The 19,604-nt window shown below is 39.3% G+C and overlaps 1 protein-coding gene across 3 annotated transcripts in view; it reads right to left on the minus strand.

Annotated features, from left to right (window-relative positions):
* Window positions 1-19,604, minus strand: part of HPSE2 (heparanase 2 (inactive)) — a 675,922-nt gene that overhangs the window by 27,769 nt on the left and 628,549 nt on the right. For all 3 annotated transcript variants that reach the window (XM_047703040.1, XM_047703039.1, XM_047703038.1), the window contains one exon: window positions 2,531-2,676. In XM_047703040.1, coding sequence (XP_047558996.1) covers window positions 2,531-2,676 — 146 coding nt within the window. The remainder of the gene's footprint in view (window positions 1-2,530; window positions 2,677-19,604) is intronic.

Raw genomic sequence — 19,604 nt, forward strand, 5'->3', positions numbered from 1 at the left:
ATTTGCATAGAGGGGTGATACCATAAGACTTCTGGAATTCAGTCTGATAATATAAGTGCAGATATCTGGCAAGATGCTCGGCACAAAGCAAGTGCCCAGTCTACACTGGAGTGCAGGAGTTGTTTCAATAAACAGTCTCTCTGGATTGTTCTACTGCTAAGTTTATACTTTCTCACCCAATCCCTGTTTTGACCAAGGATATATATTTTCAGAGTATTGGTCAGGAGTGACTAGTGTAAAGCCAACATGCCTACTCTGGGACATTTCTGTGACCTTGAGTTGTTGACCATGAATAAACCAAGTGAATCTGCAATGCTTCCTCATGACTGTCGTGGAATATGAGGGGCGCAGGCAGGGCACACGGCTTCCCAGGGAGAAGGAGCAGACACACTTGTCCTACCTTTGTGCTTACCTATCTGGGGCATCTGACACCCACAGACATGGAGGAGATCTACAAACCCAGACATCTTGTGCATCCATTGTGGGCTTACTTTCTAATAGGAACAAAAAGACCTTCCACCCTGTTATTCTCAGTACAGCCATATGAGCAAGAGATCACTCAAGTCTCGTCTTCCTTTTTTAATGGGGAAGAGGGGCGGTACTGACAGGAGCACAGTGGCACTGTTTCCCCAGAGAGGTTCTGAAGTGGATTCCCACAGAAAGCAGAGGAGAGCTGGTGATTAGAGAAAATATTAAATCCAGATGATTTTAGTGACTGGTTTAAGGTTTCCTGCTAGTGAATGGTAGAATTCTTAGCTATTCTAGTACACCACCACGTTCTGGATGATGTGCTGATATCAAAGGGGAAGAGAGTAAGAACTGTAAATCATCCATGATGTCTTAATGCCCTGTTTCTGCAGGCATGCATTCATTCATTCATTCATCAAACATTTCCTGAGGTCTTCATGATAGTTTACCATATTAGACACCAAGAATACAAAAATGAATGAGACACTGGCCCTGAGTTCATGGTATATTTAGAATATTAGTGACAACTCCCCACAAGTATGTTAAAGAATGTGAGGATGAGCACTGGGATGAGACTATGTGAGGAGCCCTCTGTGAGGACATGGAAATCCTGCTAAGCCCATGACTACTGACATTTCCCCCCTGGTTCCTCAGACCAATTGTATAAAGGGCACAACTGATGTGTTTCCCAAAGGAGACAAAAGGTGCCAAGGGTAATATTTCTCTCTTGAAGCTGGGGGTCCTCCTTTTGAGTGGTTACCTCAGGGCCAGGGTGGAGACAAGGAGTACAATGTATCCTTGTGTGGTGATCAGATAACTCCAGCCAGAGCCATAAAGCAGTCACTCTCTGTCAGGTATTGGATTGAGCTTCCTGTTGAGCAAAAGGCACGTTGAAAGCCTCTGGCCTCGGCCCAAACCAGCCTCCTCTCATCCACAATAGGCACTTGTATCTACAGACAAGACAACTGGCCCCTGGCCCCACTATGTTCAGAGTGATTCTTTGAAAAATCTTATCATGATAAATTAATTGACTTGGCTCCTCTCTCATCAAGGAAGGAGAAGGAACGTCTATTGTAACCTGACCACTGGAGCTCTTTGTGCTATCCACTGCCCATGATCAGCCCCTGATAGGCCCACCGGAATAAAGTTCTGGCTGGAGGCACTGGCTTCCTCCTCCCATCCTCCACTGGCATTAAGAGAAAGAGTTCTTTTTCAGAGTTGCCTACTCTGCTCCTTAAACAGGAAGTGATGTAGGAAAGCCAAATATGGTCAGATGGGTTTGGCTTTAGGATCTGTTTTCAGTTTTTACATTCCGATCCTCATGTTTTAAAATTTTATCTGCCTTACTTTATTTATTTACTGATAATTATTTTTCCTGTTTATTTACAGACAACTTCAATGACAACCAGTGCTTCCCATCAAAAAGAGAAGGATAGATACACTGTACCACACTCATTGTTCTAAGTCCAGCCCAGTAAAAAAAGGAAGCCTAGTCTTTATTTAACCTCCTAAGATTTAAAATAGTTGGAAAGAGTTCTGAAATTCTGAAAATGGTTCTAAAGCTGGCATAACTTCCTTTGAGCTTTCCAGCTTGGGACACACAGGTCTAGGGCTAGGTTTCTAATGGGAGAGCTCTCCAGCGTGCACCTTAGAAATGTAGACTTATTTCCTCAAGCTCTGCTGCTGGATCATAGGAACACATTTTGTATCTCTAGCTTTGGTTCAGGTGTAGGTACACACAAAAAGCCTCATGGGCCTTATCAACTGGAAGAGAGAAAATGTTCAATAAAAATTTGTTGGATGAAGAAGTAAATGAACAAATGGCATGTGTTTTTATGAACTTTTTGTGTATCAATCCTTTGAGAGTGAGAAAATGGTTTTACCTGGGGAAAAAGCTATTTATCAGAGGTCCTTTGAAACCTGCAAAGAGCAGGTATAATGACTCCAGAAGCAGTTTACAGTCAGTCTTTTAGGGGTCCCAAATGGTATGGAATTCTAAGAGGGGCCTGAAGCCTGAAGCCCCTCGGGAGTGGCTTTCTGTGACGTGTCTCTGAAAACTTACTTGTGGTGGTTTGTGCAGTGAGCATAAATCCTTAATTTGTCCCGGATCACTCGGCCTGGCCGGGGCTTCCGTTGGAGCCCGGCCACATGCACAGCCAAGACTTTGGGGCCGATCAGGCGCTTGTAAAGGAGAGAGAGCCAGTAGTCCTGAGGAGAATAGAGAGGTGGAGGGTTAGAGAAAGAAGCATGTTGACTGTCATGAGTAAACATATCAATACATAGGCCAGAAACCACTTCTTACCAGGGGTACAGTGAATCATGACTAAAGAGACCCTAATCCTGTAAGCATGTCAACTCAATTAAGTGCTTACCTTGGGTTGATAATGAAATGGCACTGTCTAAAGTGACCTTTTCAACTGACCAAATGAATTTGGGGAAATTTAAGTTGGGTGGACCCAGACAGGCATGCAAAACAAATGAATCAAAGTTTTTCACATACGAAATAATAACCTTTTGGGGCCTTACATTTTCAACTTTCTTTTCCTATGACTTGACTTTTGCACTGGTCTATGACTTGTGATTAACTGTAGAGTAGAAGATTTCCAATCTTTAGGATTGTCGTCAGTAAAAGAATCCAAATGTCATCCTCCCAATATTGTCACTAAACACTATTAGTGTGGTGGGAGGGAGATGAAAGTCCTCCAGGCAAGAGACCAGGGTCCTGGATTCCAGAGTCAGAAATGCAAACAGAAGAATGTTTACAAACCATGGTGCTACTTCTTGGTCATCCTCAATAATTCTGAAATAAAAAGAATAATTCTAAACTAAAAGAATGTGATGTTTTTAGCCATTCTGTCATCCATTTGTAACTGATTAATAAATATTCAATCTGTGATCCACACATGTATTTGAACTTACAAAGCCTATTCACTGCCATCTTAATTTCTATGGTATTTGCTATTATCATATTTTGTTTTTATACTTGATACAAGATATATTTTGTATTTGTTTTGTATTTGCTCTTATATCCAATTCTGGGGTAATGACTTCAGTGTTTATAACTCCCCATGTAAAAAAGGGCTCCCTAATTTGTTTGGGGGTTTCCTCCCTCCCCATAATTCTGGAATTCCAGAACCATGCCATTCAGTGTGGACATGCTACTCAAGGTCTTAAAGACATCATGCATGTTTTCTCAGTCTTCATCTTTCCAGGCAGAAATCTTTTAATGATCTTCTTCTTCTTCTTCTTTTTTTTCCCCCCTTGTGTGGTCTTCTATAATATCAGCTGCTTAAAAATGTCTGTTGAATTGCATAAATCAGAACAAAGTCTCAAAGTCCCTTTGCTGGCAGAATAGCTCTATGTCTGCCTTGAGTAGTGAGCTATAAGACTTGCTTAACCACCTACCTTAGTTAACTCTAAGTGTCCTCAGAATGGCTGTTAAATATGGTCTCCTAATATTTAAAATGCCAAATATTTTATCACCATCAATCATATAAATGAAAAAAACTCATTGGTTCTATTTGCTCTTATTTGATGACAATTTCTGTATTTTTAATTTGCAGTAAACTTTGTGAAGTGATTATCCAGTCATCCCTGTTTTCAATGGGATATCCACCTTTTTCTTATTGATTTGTAATACATCTTTTAATATTATTGGTAAGAGTCTTTAGAATGTATATTGAACAACTATATTTCATCCAAGTTTGTAGCTTACTTGTTATCAATGTTTATGATTTTTTTGACATGGAAAATTTTTCAAGAAAATTTTAGACAAATATATCCATTTATTTCTTTTTATTTCTTTCACTTCTTTTATTCTTACAAAGTCCTTTCTCATACAAAGATCAGATCAATCTTCATTGATATTTCTTCTAGTTCTTTTTATATAATCATTTAAAAGTGTAACCTCTTGGGGGGTGGGAAGTTGGGCCAGCCTGGTGGTGGGTATTGTGGAGGGCATGAATTGCATGGAGCACTGGGTGTGGTGCATAAACAAGGAATTCTAGTACACTGAAAAGCAATTAAAAAAAATTTATATAAAAAAAGTGTAACCTCTTAATTCATTGAAAACTATTAGCTGTATGGTACTAATTATTTTCTAAACTATTTACAACAACTAGCTGTAGAATCATACAGTTGATAACCTATTCTTAAACACATCTTGATCACGTACCAAGTTTTATATATATGTAAAAACATATAAATATATCTATAATATATATTATAACATTATAATATGTAATATAACATATTATATTATCAGTTTTACATCATTTTCATTATTATAGTTAACATCTTAATATCTAGAGGTTCAAGTTCATTTCATTTATAATTTTTCCTTGTTCAAACTTTCTTTAATTAGTCATATCCATTTATTTTTCTAAATGAACTTTGAAATCTTTTTGTCTTGTTTGTTGTTGCAGAGAAATTTGAGGCTAGTGTGAATTTTATTCTGTTTGGTTAGCTTATTTATTTTCTATCTTTTGTATTCTGCCAGAATGCTTATAGAAGTCATGCTTTATCCTTGATATTTGAACTTTTATCAGAAATGTGTCAATGTGGTTTTCTGCATTAAATTTGCTGATTTGGAGAGTACTTTTGATCAGAAAGACTAAGTCCTGGGGCACCTGGGTGGCTCAGTGGGTTAAAGCCTCTGCCTTCGGCTCGGGTCATGATCCCAGGGTCCTGGGATCAAGCCCCGCATGGGGCTCTCTGCTCAGCAGGAAGCTTCCTTCCTCCTCTCTCTCTGCCTGCCTCTCTGCCTACTTGTGATCTCTCTCTGTCAAATAAATAAATAAAATCTTTAAAATAAAAGAGACAAAACATCAAATTTCAAAAAAAAAAAAAAGAAAGACTAAGGCCCCCCTCCTTTTTTTTTAACCTATGAGGATTTTCTTTAAATATAGCTTTGACTTTTTTTCCTCTCTGTTTGCTCCACTCATGGTTTTAGGAAGACTCCTAAAACCATTGTTGTGAGCCCTCCATCCTGGGCCTGCGCATCTATCATCACCTTTCTCATTACTTTTTTTTTTTTTTTAAGATTTTATTTATTTATTTGACAGAGAGAGATCACAAGTAGACAGAGAGGCAGGCAGAGAGAGAGAGAGAGAGGGAAGCAGGCTCCCTGCTGAGCAGAGAGCCCGATGTGGGACTCGATCCCAGGACCCTGAGATCATGACCTGAGCTGAAGGCAGCGGCTTAACCCACTGAGCCACCCAGGCGCCCTCTCATCACTTTTTAATCTTCTTGTTTTCCCTCTGCAAGAGGACATCTCAAGTTTGTCCTCTACATTTCCTCCAGGATCATTTCTGTAATTTACCAAGTCTAATGATTATTTTAATTGTTATGAAAATGTTCATTTCCTTGTAATCTTGTCTCATTTAGCTTACCTGATTGTCTGGCACTGATTTAAAAATTGTTTTCCATCTTATGTGTACTGTGTATACGTTTTCCATAATGTATGACAAATATTCATAAAAAAATTTTCATATACATATAACTTACATAGAGTTCTGAAGCATATGAGAACCTGCCACCCACCTGAAAAGCTACCTTAACACCCAGGCAGTGGCATCTTGTTAGGTGATTCTTTCCTTTCCCCATTTTTGTGTTTTCTATTCACATTTTAGTTCATAGTTTAGTTTTATCCATACATTTGCTCTTAAGAAATATGTTATTTAATCTGTTAGCTTTATAAAAGTGGTATCATGCTGGATGTCATTTTCTGTGAGTTACTTTTTTTCACTTAACATTATGCTTCTAAGATTTATCCAGGTTGTTATCTGTACTTATTGTTTGTTCATTATCAATACTGTATGATACTTTATTGTGTGAACATGCTACAATTTGTTTATCCATTCTTCTGCTGATAGATATTTGGGTTGTGTCCAGATCTTTGTTGTTATGAACAATGTGACTTTGAATATTCTTTTTTTTTTAACAGTAATGACATTTATATTTATAAACATCCATAATACAGCAAAGAAGAGAAAATTATGGTCCTCTTTTCTGATCAGAAAGTAGTGGCTGATATTCATGATTTCTTCCTCACATTATTCATCCACATTCCCTTTGCTTTCACCCAGCAATGCATCAGATAGTTAGTGTTGTGTGGTTTTTTTTTTTTTTAATTTTTAAATTTTTAAAATTTCTTTTCAGTGTACCAGAATTCATTGTTTATGTACCACACCCAGTGTTCCATGCAATACGTGCCCTCCACAATACCCAGCACCAGGCTCACCCTCCCTCCCACCCCCGGCCCCTTCAAAACCCTCAGATTGTTTTTCAGAGTCCATAGTTTCTCATGGTTCATCTCCCCCTCCAGTTTCCTCCAACTCCCTTCTCCTCTCCATCTCCTCATGTCCTCCATGTTATTTCTTGTGCTCCACAAATAAGTGAAACCATATGATACTTGACTCTCTCTGCTTGACTTATTTCACTCAGCATAATCTCTTCCAGTCCCGTTCATGTTGCTACAAAAGTTGGGTATTCATCCTTTCTGATGGAGGCATAATACTCCATAGTGTATATGGACCACATCTTCCTTATCCATTCGCCTGTTGTAGGGCATGTTGGTTCTTTCCACAGTTTGGCGACTGTGGCCATTGCTGCTATGAAATTGGGGTACAGATGGCCCTTCTTTTCACTACATCTGTATCTTTGGGGGTAATACCCAGTAGTGCAGTTGCAGGGCCATAGGGAAGCTCTATTTTTAATTTCTTGAGGAATCTCCACACTGTTTTCCAAAGTGGCTGTACCAACTTGCATTCCCAACAGTGTAAGAGGGTTCCCCTTTCTCCACATCCTCTCCAACACTTGCTGTTTACTGTCTTGTTAATTTTGGCCATTCTAACTGGTGTAAGGTGGTATCTCAATGTGGTTCTGATTTGAATCTCCCTGATGGCTAGTGATGATGAACATTTTTTCATGTGTCTTTTAGCCATTTGTGTGTCTTCATTGGAGAAGTGTCTGTTCATGTGTTCTGCCCATTTTTTGACATGATTATCTGTTTTGTGTGTGCAGAGTTTGAGGAGTTCTTTATAGATCCTGGATATTTTGCCCATTTTTTGACATAATTATCTGTTTTGTGTGTGTAGAGTTTGAGGAGTTCTTTATAGATCCTTTTATCTGTACTGTCATTTGCAAATATCTTCTCCCATTCCGTGGGTTGCCTCTTTGTTTTGTTGACAGTTTCCTTTGTTGTCTTATTCCTATTTCCCAAGACACAAGTGAAGAAATCTGGAGAAGCATTGCTCCAACTGTGATTGGAAACCAGCTGCAGCCTCAGCAGCAGGGTGTTTCTCAGAAATACACATTCATAGACTTTATCCCAGACCTACTGAATCAGAATCTCCAGGGGGCGGGGCCCCCAAATTGTGTGGCTTTTTAGGTAATTCTGATGCTCATGAAAGTTAAAGAAGCACTGTTCTACTAGAGTACATACCTAAGGGTGGAATTGCTGTGTCATACCCAAGTAGACAAAGGCTCAACTTCAGGATAAGGCCAAACTCTTTTCCAAAGTGATTTCAATTATTTCAACTTACAGTTCCTCCAGCAGCATCTGCATGAGTTCCCTCTCCTAGCCAACACCTGTTATCTTCTGACTGAATTTTTGCCAAGCCAGTGGGCATAAAATGTCTAGCTCTTTTTGTGTGTTGTTTAAGAAGTCCTTCCTCAGGTCCAATTCATAGATATTTTATATTCTTTTATAATTTTGAGGGTTTTTTCCCCCCTCTAATCATTAAATCTTTAATCAATCTGGAATTGATCTGCTGGTGTGGTGTGTGAGGTAGGTATCTAACTTCATATTTTTCCATGTGGATAGTCAGTTATACCAGCATCATTTACTAACTAGTCTCTTCTTTCTGTAGCGGTCTGAAGTGTCCTCGTGTCATCTGTCAAACTTCCATATGTTCATGGGTTTGTTTCAGGGCTCTCTATTCTGTCCCACTGTGCTGTCCTGTATCACTGCCGCACTGTTTTAATTATCATTGTTTTACATATGTCTTGAAATCTGGTAGAGCAACATCTCCTATCTTATTCTTCAGGACTGGTTTTGCTAATCTTGGGCCTTTACTCAGGCACAGACATTTCAGAATCAGATTCTTAAATATCTAAACAAAATCTGCTGGGACTTGGGAATTTCAATAAATTTACAGCTCAAATGAGAAGAGTTTACATTTTTATAATATTGAGTCTTCTCTCATAAATATAGAAGGCAGTGAAAAGTAAACTTCTTCCAGTCAGGGAATTTTTTTCTTTCTTTGTTTCTTGTTTTTTTTGTTTGTTTCTTTCAAAGTTCACAATCTAATTTTTTTCTATTAAGAAAGTATCCTAGATCTCTCACAATGAAAACAAATCTTGAAAGGAAGAGAAAACATGGAAATGTTTTCTGTTCAGAGACTGAAATCAGGAAACATTTTATTTTTAGGAGTTTTAGTTAACCATTTAGTAGTAAGCATAAGCAATAAGGAGAATCTGGTGTTAAGACCCAAACTTGCTCTGTGGGCACATTCACTGATTTTTCCATTTCTAGAGTAAGCACTTTCAAAGTGTTTCTATACTTCTTCTCTCCCCTTTTTTCTCTGCTTTTCCTTTTGGTATTCTGTGCAAACTATTTGTGATGATCTCTTTAATTCTATTTTCAAAAGTGTCCATGGATCTACAAAAGCCTTAATTTTCTCATCTCCCACCCCACCGCACCCCACCCCACCTCCTGGAATTCACGGATAGAGTGCTCAGGTAAAGCATGTGATCTAGGCAATAGTTGTGTGTTTCTCAGATGCTGTAGGCAAATGTTTGCTTTTTAAAAAAAATGTTGATAGCTCATAGACATATTGTTTAAGTGCACATACATTCGTGATAACATTGTGTATATAGGTGTATACGCAATCAGTTGATAAACATGAAACTTAGGATAATGGTCACCTTGAGTGGGGCAGGAGGAATCAGGGGAATGGTATAATAGGAGAATATAGAGGTTGATGGTAGTATCTTAGATTTGGGGCTGTGTGGTGGAGGAGTCACAGGTGCTGATTGTTACTGTTTTGCTTTCAAAGTAACATGTAGGCATTGATAATCTTTTGAACATGTCAAATAAGATATTAAGAAGATAATAAAGGAAAATTATGTATGCATTTGTTTACCAGAGTTTCCTTTCTGAAGATGACATTGTCAATCCACACATAAGCTGGCATTTCTTTGAAATGTTTTGCCCAAAGAGAGATAGGTTTACAGTGATATGCTGTTAGTTCATCATCTCTTCCCTCAGGGGAATGGAGGATTTGGGTTGGTGTCAGTTGATGGTAGGTTAAAAGTCAAGGTGAATGTGAAAATTTCACCTTTACTGAGTCCCATGTATTGTTTTCAGACTCCTCTCTTACCCTTGTTCTTCTCAGTTCCCTTATTTACCTTACCTCTTTTTAAAAATTCCACCATCCCTGCCTCTCTGTCCTTATCTCTCCTTCATGTACACCAGCTCTCAACAGAATCAAATTATATTCCCCACCTGCCTCCCCCTGATCGTTTCTCCCTCCCTTTCTCCTCTTTCTTTTATTTTCCTATGAATATGTTCCATTTGTATAATCATAAATAAAACTAAGCAAATTAAATGATCCCTTAATTATCTCTTAAGGAAATGACATGAAAATGTAGAAAAAAATGACCTCTATGCATAGAACAGATAGGAAAAAATAAAGAATGCTCATACATACCTAACAACAGGACATTATATGAAAGAAAGATGGAATATAAATAGAAGTTTTCAGACAGTAAGGGTCAACAAGAAGGAAGGCTAATATAATGGATTTTTATGTCAATAATAAAAAAAATCTAAAGCAAGGAACACATTGCAATTTTTAAGGGACAAAGGGAGACACAAACAGAGATTTTTTAAGTGTATCAGACATATGAGGAGGTAGAAGAAAAATAGTGTCCATTTATTAGCTGGAGAGGGAAAACTAATAATAGATGACACTAAAAAGACAGAGGTTTTAAATCTTTTCTTTTTCCTTACTATTTATCAAAAAGTCAATTGTTGTCTGAAAGCTAGACAATGCAGTATATGGAGTAAGTTGAACCACAATTAATGGGAAAAGAGAAAGAAATGGACACAATTTTGCAAAATTTACTGGGTTAATCACAGAACTGTGTGCTCCTCGAGGTCAAAGACTACTTACCCATTGCTATAGCCCATGCCTAGTAGAGCACCTGGCTTTCAGGTGTGGCTAGAATTAAATTATGGACTGTGTGCTATGTTTAAGGTTCCATGCTAGGCATTAGGGATAGAGTGGTGAATAAGACACACACAGTTCTTGCTATTTGGAGGCTTATATTTAGCAAGAAGAACAGTCCTTAAGCCAAGGAGTTAAGCAATTAATTAATTTCAATCATGTAATGGTAATGGAGAAATCTATGAGACTGTAATCTAATAGAACTTGTGACCCCATCTAGGTAGGGGCAGAGGGATGGTGGGTGAGGAAAGAAGTCTTTCATGCAGTGAGAGACTTCATTTAAGATTTGAGGAAAAGAGGGGAGGGGATAGAAAGTGTTTTGATCAAGAGACTTACGCAAAGTCTCTGAGATGAGAAGGAGTCTGGAATGCTTGAGAATCTGAAAGCAGACCAGCTCAGCGCAAAGACAAGATGAGGATGGCAGGGCCAGTTTTTGTAGACCTCAGGATTCTAGAATTTGTCTTAAAATAAATGGGAAGCCACTGTAGAATTTTAACAGAAAAACTGACATTATTCAATTTACATTTAGCAAGTTGACTTTCACAGCTGTGCAGAAAATGGATTGGAGAAAACCATTTAGGAAGTTAGTTTAGAAGAAAAATGATGATCATTTGATTAAGGTGAGGAAGTTAAATTAGAGAGAAGAAGAGGGATTTGAGAAATATTTAGGAGATAAAATTGATTGGACATGGTGATTGATTGGATACAGAAAATGAGCATGAAACCCGGATTTGGAGCTTTTTCAATGCTCAAATCCTTAATTCCAGAGGATGGGATGGCTATGGCAAGACAAGAGCAGTGTATCCCTTAAATTCTCCACCACACTTCCTCCTAACCCAACCCTAGCCTGCAAAAACTTACTAAGATCAAGTTCTTCCAGGAACAAGCACAGAACATACCTGAGAGAAAACAATCACAGAGCGATAGTGATACCTGACAAATGTACACTGCATAGATATTTCCTAATGTGTCCCTGAAATTAAGTTCTGAAGTTTCTTTTTATTTTTGGTACATACAAATCCAATGCATAGTTTTGAAATGTTTGTCTTTATTCACTTCCTTCACTCACTACTTCTCACATTTATTATTTCCATTACTCTAGAGCTGGGCAAGGGGACCCTTGTGTTAGAAAGTTAAGCTCTGGTCTTCCTTCAGCAGCACCCCTCTCCATGGGGTAAGAAGTCCACAGAGCCAAAGGCCCATCCTTTTTTCTAGACCATGTTCTGAGTCCCCATGGCCCCAGAATTCCCTAGCTTATTGCCAGGACTTCATAGCATAGACCTCAACCTGGAATCCAGCTTCCTAAGAGTGGATAGTAGTTCAGAGTTGTGCACTACTAGGCTGAAATGGCATCAGGGGGCACCTGGTTATGGAGGTATGAACAGGGCTTAATAGACTGGGTTATCTACACTGCATGACCATGACACTCTTTATTATACACTCAGGGTGGGAGGGGTGCTGACCTATGGTCCTAGGTGCTTATCAAAAGGTGAGGGAGCTATGAATACATTCTTTCCTTCTACAAGCATTTCCTGAGCACATATTAGTGGCCTGCAAAGTATCCTGTTGAGTCTGGATGATACAAAGATGAACAAGACATCTTCCCATCCTCTAGGAACTAGTGGTCAAGATACATGTAAACAATTCTCTGTAAAACAAGGCTGACTAAAGTAAACTCCACATGAGCAGAAACCACTTGTAGTACTTCAGGAATTCAGAGGAGGAAACGATTATTTATGGCCAGGAGATTCAGGGAAAGCTTCACAGAGAAACGAAAGTGGAGAAATAATTCGCTTAGAGTTGAAAGATACACATTCAAATGCTGGACAGTGATTTATTGTCTCTAAACTTCAGTCTCCTTGTGGGGGTTTAATGAGATAATATATCTGGAAACATCTGTCATGGTGCCTGGTTAATAAAATATTTAATGCATGTTGTTTATTCTTCTCTTTATTCCTTGAAATACTTTTTTAGCCTCCTGAAAATAGTTACATTCCAGTAAGTACATAGCTCTGTTGCAAGTTTCCCTGAAAACATAAACATAACTGGTATGTGTGTGGAGGGGGGGGTTGGGTGTGTGTGTGTGTGTGTGCGTGCGTGCATGGGTGTGTGTGTGTGCATGTGTTGGGAGATTAAGGTTGGTTGGAAGAAACTTCCTTGAGATCAAGGCTTACCTTTGCGGCCCCAGTGCCTGTGAACATAGATATTGGCACTCAATAAATGTTTGTTTGAATGAATAATCAAATGAAGATTCCCCTCCTGAAGATGATGGGAGGGCATCTAGGGCTGAATGGAAGTGAAATGATAACTTTGCAAGATTCAAAGGTTATAGTTTTCCTGAGGACTGACAGGCCTCGTTGCAGCTGCCTAATCTTGTCTAATCTCAATGTTTCCCTCTTGTGAGATGTATAAATGCACTGGAATGGACAGCAAAATGACAAATATTTTTCCTTCACAGAGCTTCTTGTCTGGCTTCCAAAGTCACAAAAACTTAGTTACATTCTATGGTCACAAATGCTACACCAACAGCCACCTTCATCTAGATATCTGACCTCAGAGAGCCAAGAAGAAATGAAGTGGAACATCGCCGTGGATTTTTGCACTAGACGTGGCAGTATGCCAGAGCTCACATGTGAGGACAAGAACCCCGTGGCTCCAACTTCCTCCACAGAAAGGGAGCTGCAGGGAAGATCCACAAAATTTCCATGTGACTAAAGCATCTTTGGAAATACTAAAAGCTACAATTTTCCCTGCTGCCCTCCCTAGAGGGGATGAAATTCCCTCCTATCAATTTTTTTTTACCACCTTACTCACAACTATCAAATGGTTTCCTGTTGCTTATAGGCTAGAGACCAGGGGCTAAAACTAGTGGTTTTTAACATAGATTGGCCCCTTACCACCCTGCCTTTCCAACCTGGCCTTTTATGCTCAGGGACATTGATTTTTTTTTCTCCTCTCTCCCAACCTCAGTTAGGGCCTTCCAGTTTCTCTAATTACCCACCAATCCCATCCCACACACCCCTCCCCCAGTATGTAGGATCACTAGGGCACACACATATGCTTTGTTAACTCTTAGCTCAGATGTTAGCTTTAGGGTAATTTTCCCAAGGAAGCCTTCCTGGACCACCCCCATTCCCTGCCTAGGCTAAGTCACTTTTCTGTGTTACATGTTCTCATAGAACAGCAGAAACGGTTTCTCATAGGAAGCCTGATTTGGTTTGTATTTACACATTTATGGGTAGGATTTCTGGTTCATAGGTCTCTTCTCTTCTACACTATGACTTCTATCATGGTGGGACTGTTTTCTCAGAGCTGTGTGCCTGAGTCTGACACAGCACCTACAACATAAAGGTGCTTGATAAAGAGGCAGTACTAGAGGGGCCTAGAGGTACCCATTTTCCCCTTAATCTGGCCTCCTGCCCTTGCTCCTCTTACTCAGTCTTATCCACAACTGGATTTTGGGCAATCTACTTTGAAACAAATTACAAAGTTTTTCTGTACTCAGCTCCATCAATCCCAGCCTTAAGTAAGGGTGGGAGGAAGCACTGGCTCAGGTGGGGCTCTGTGATGCAGTCAGAGGGAACAGCGAGGAACTTCTAGCTCAGGACAATGGGGATGATGCCCAAACCAGAGAACTGAGTGGAATCAAGACCCAGGAAAACTTGCAACCTGGAAATGCAGCCCAGACGGTGATTGCTCAAGGGGCACCAGAAGTACTGAGGTATGACTCAGAATTCAGGAATACTGTAAGTGAAAGCAATCACAAGTTTGCACAAAGAATTACAAAGACCTGCCTTAAAACTGTTCACTGAGACAAGGTAGGTGATGTTGTCTGGCTCCAAAATGCTGGGGACAGAACTGAGAGGTTTGCTGTAAAAATGAAGCCAAGTTATATGCTTTCAGTGAGAGTTATTTTTGGCAAATATGCATTATCTGTTCTTATTTAAACAACTTTGATAGTCAGATCATGAAGATCTAGCATGTCATTGAAACATTTCCTAGTGCTGAATATTAAGAATGAATTGCCAAATGGTATAGCCACTGTGGAAAACAGTTTGGCAGGTCCTCAAAAAGTTAAACATAGAATTACCCCCAACACAGCAATTTCACTCCTAGGAATATACCCCAAAGAACTGAAATCAGGGACTCAAACAGACACTTGTATGTGAATGTTAATTATAGCATTGTTCACAATAGCCAAAAGGTGAAAACAACCCAAGCATCCATCACCAGATGAATTAAATGTGGTCTATCCATACAGTGGAACCTTACTCAGTCAACAAAGGAACGAAGTTCTGACATATGTTACAATATGGATGAACTCTGAAAACACTATATAAGTGAAAGTAGCCAGACACAAAGGACAAATATTGTATGATTTCACTTATATGAAACATCTAGAGTAAGTTAATTCAGATACAGAAAGTAGAATAGAGGTTACAAGAGGGTGGGGGAGGAGAGAATAGAGAATTACTGCTTAATGGGTACAGGTTTCTATTCCGAGCAATGAAAAATTTTGGAACTAGCAGAGATGGTTGCACAATATTGTGAATGTACTTAATGTCACTGAATTGTATACTTAAAAATAGTTAAATTAGCAAATTTTATGTTCTATGTATTTTATCTGAATTAAAAAAAGAGAAAAAATAAATTGCCAGAAATGAACTTTCTTGAGAATAACTTGGTAATATGCATCTAAGTCTCAAATTCTTGCCTACTCTTGGACCCAACAATTCCACTTCTCATAATTTATCTCAAAGAAATAATCATAAGACGTGCAAAGATTCATCTGCAAGATGTTTGCTGTGGTTATTATTGGTTTTGTGCCCTAAATTCCTCCTCCTGATTATAGCATCTGGATTTCTACTAGGAAATGATTCAGCCATAATTGTATACTGTTTATCAAGGTTCCCTGATATCCCTTCAGTAGACGAAGTGATAGGCTAGTTGGGGTTTCTCTCCATGGAAATCTGGAAACTGAATGGTATGGCCAAGTGCAAGAAGAGTGGCTGGAATAGATTTATTCAATGGAGTGGCACTTTGAGCTGACAGTCATGGGTGCTGCCCCTGGGTTCCATGCTGCCCTGGATTCTATCCTTTCTAAGCTGTGCGCTTTAGCTTTTCAACTACCCCATTTCTTCTCTGCTTAAGATCCCTAGATGTCTTCCCTCCCTCTTTTTCCTATGACTAAAGAATCTTAATTGGTTCAATGGTCATCACAGCATTATTTTTAATGGGGAAAAAAACCTGAAAACAATGAAAAGTTAAATAAATAAAGTATTGGATAAACAAATTATAGTAGCTCTAACTGTGGATATTTTGCAGTCCCTAAAAATTATGTTTTAGAAGAATAATTAATGATGTTAAAAGATGTTCATTATACTGTCTAGAAAAAGAGGAGGCTCAACACTTCCATTCAAAACACCCGGTGCTCATGATAAGTGCCCTCCTTAATCCCCATTACCTATTTCACCCACCCCCCACCCACCGCCCTCTGGTAACCATCAGTTTGTTCTCTTAGTTAAGAGTCTGTTTCTTGGTTTTCCTCTCTTTTTCCCCCCCATGTTCGTTTGTTTTGTTTCTTAAATTCCATATATGAGTGAAATCATATGGTATTTGTCTTTCTCTGACTGACTTACTTGGTTTAGCATAATATCCTCTAGTTCCATCCACATCATCGCAAATGGCAAGATTTCATTCTTTTTATGGCACAACAATATTTCATTGTGCATATTTATATACCATATCTTCTTTATCCATCCATCAGTTGATGGACATTTGGGTTCTTTCCATAATGTGGTTACTGTAAGTAAAGCTGCTATAAACATCCGGGTGCATGTATCCTTTTGGATTAGTATGTTTGTATCATTTGGGTAAATACCTAGTAGTATAATTGCTGGGTCATAGGGTAGTTCTATTTTTTTTAATTTTATTTATTTATTTGACAGAGAGAGAGCACAAGCAGGCAGAGTAGCAGACAAAGGGAGAAGGAGAAGCAAGCTCCCTGCCGAGCAAGGAGCCCGACACAGGGCTTGATCCCAGGACTCTGGGATCATGACCTGAGCTGAAGGCTGTTGCTTAACCAACTGAGCCACCCAGGTGCTCCAGGTAGCTCTGTTTTTAACTTTTTGAGGAACCTTCATACTGTTTTCCTGAGTGGCTGCATCAGACTGCATTCCCACCAACACTGCAGGAGGGTTCCCCTTTCTCCTTCCTTGCCAATACCTGTTGTTTCCTGTACTGTTTCCTGTACTGATTTTAGCCCTTTTGAGCAGCATGAGGTGATTTATCTCAATGTAGTTCTGATTTGCATTTCCTTGATGATGTGTGATATTGAGCATCTTTTCATGTATCTCTTGGCCATTTGCACATATGTAAGTGTTGAATCACTAAATTCTACATCTGAAACTAATATTACACCGTATTTTCACTAACTGGAATTTAAATAAAAAGTTGGGGAAAAAAAGCAGGCTCTAAAATAGGGTCATCCTATTTTTGAGGGGAATTAAGTATCTCTGTGGAGTTAAACTTGAAGTACATACACCTAAATGGAAACAGTACCTATCTCTGAGTAGTACTACTTTTCTTCACCCAGTTCCTTGAAAGCCTCATTCTTTCATACCTCTGGGCCTTTAGAAACGCTGTTCATTGTCTGAAGTACTTCTTCGTCCCATGCCCTGCCTGGCTAACACTTCACATTCTTTGGGTTTCTATCTAAATGAAATTTCCTCTTGGAAACCTCTCTGAAGCCCTGAGTTCAGCTTAGGTTTTCTCTTGTATGTGATCCTGAGGATCCTGCAGTTCCCTTGATAGCAGTTTTCACAATGGACACTAATTGCCTACTGATCTGTATGTGTTGTGTACTAGACCCTTTGGTGAGATAAGGATCTATGTTTTTCATAACAAGGCCAATGAACATTTCTTGAGTGTTTAATATAGGTTTCATATGTATTCTTGATTTTGTCAATGAATCCTATGACGAAGCACTATTATTTTTCCTTTTTACAGGTGAGGATGTGGGGTTTACAGATATAAAGCAATGTACCTAAGCGATGGAACTATAGCTATAGCACCTAGCACAGTATCTAGGTATATAGTAAGTGCTTGATAAATACTTGTTGAATTAATGAATGAATGCACAAAAATTATGTCGATAAATCTCCCTATTGCAGCTCTCTGAATATATAATTAAAAAAGTGTTATTAGAATTTAAAATGCCAGCCCAGGGGTGCCGGGGTGGCTTAGTCAGTTAAGTGTCTGCCTTTGACTCAAGTCATGATCTCAGGGTCCTGGGATCAAGCTTTGCTTATCCCTCTCCTTCTGACTCTCCCCTCTGCTCATGTATTCTCTTTCTCTCTCTCAAATAAATAAATAAAATCTTAAAAAACAAATAAAGTGCCAGCCTGATTAAATGGGTAAGATATCAGTATACAGCCAAAGGGGGAAAACATCTTATCTTACTGATTAGTGATTTCACTGTGAAGCTCCCTTAAAAATTCAGAGTCAGAGTAGAGATAAAAATCAATCCCATATTTTCTCCTCCTCTGAGTGCTTCTATGAGAATTAGTAAAATAGCAGCCACATTTCACTGGCTAAATTAGGTATAGGGCAAGGCAAGAGGAAAACATACTCCTCCTTACCTGGAGTGGCCACCAATGCCAGTACTCCTCTCCCTGCACTAGAAGAGCTTGTGCAGGGCTTGAGCGCAGATGTGAAGGTCATTTTCTAGACCTTCACACTGAGAAATATTCCAGGAGTATAAAGAACTAACCTGCAAATGTGATAATTGAGTGTTGCACTGAAGAGGAAAGTTGCAGGCTGCCAAAATGTCAATTTTAAGTTGGGATCCAGCGAACAGAAAAATAAGTGATAAGAACTCTCCTGATTTTCAATGGGATTGTTAAGTTTCCTAAATTCACTGGGTTCTCCCTGATTCTCTGAGAGATTCTATGAAAAAAATACATATACATGTATTTATCTCTACCCTTGTTTCCTGCTAATATTTGGTCTTTGACCCCATTTCCTGACACAGAGTTCCTAAGTCCCTTGTAATTTCCTGGGTGATAGGAGCATCTATTTGTTCTAATGAAGCTACTCTTGTTGGGGTCCTGGGTGGGGTCTGGCCCCCAGAAAGATAAAGCATGATTAGGAGCTTAAAACTTTCAGCATCCCCTCACCCATTCTCTAGAAAGGAGAGAGGGGCTGGTAATTGGGTTAATAAGTGCTCATACCTACACAAGGTCGACTCCATAAATATCCCCAAAGCACAGGGTTTGGATTGCTTCTGGGTTGGTGAACATAGCCATGTGCCAGGAGGGTTGTATACTCCAGGGACACCATTCCTATGCTCAGGACACTTCTGAACTTCACCCTACATATCTTTTCACCTGGCTGTTCATCTGTATCCTTTATCATATTCTTTATTACGTAATAAATGAGTGAACCTAAGTAAGTATTTCCTGAGTTCTGTGAGCTGTTCTAGCCAATTATCAGACCTGAAGAGGGAGTCATGGGAACCCTGACTTATATATAGCAGGTTGTTGGTCAGAAGTACAAGGGACAGCCTGGGATTTGTGACTGGTGTCCAAGGTGGGGGCAGTCTTGTGGGACTGAGCCCTGGTGGGACCCGATGCTACTCCTGGTAGACAATTTCAGAACTAAACTTAACTGTAGGACACTGAGATGGTGTCGAACAATTGATTGGTATCGCGGGGGGACCCAACCCACACCTGCCTGGGGTTAGAAGTATTGTGAGTGTGGCAGAATGTGCAAGTAAAGAAAAAAAACAGAGTCTTCTCAGACAGATTTCTAGTTCTAGGCAGTTACTTTTTATCCAAGATGCAGGGAATATATTAGGAATAATCCCTTCTGCAAGATTCTGGGAACCTGGGAGGAATTATACCA

Source organism: Lutra lutra, chromosome 14 (assembly GCF_902655055.1).
Source record: "Lutra lutra chromosome 14, mLutLut1.2, whole genome shotgun sequence".
Taxonomy (NCBI): domain Eukaryota; kingdom Metazoa; phylum Chordata; class Mammalia; order Carnivora; family Mustelidae; genus Lutra; species Lutra lutra.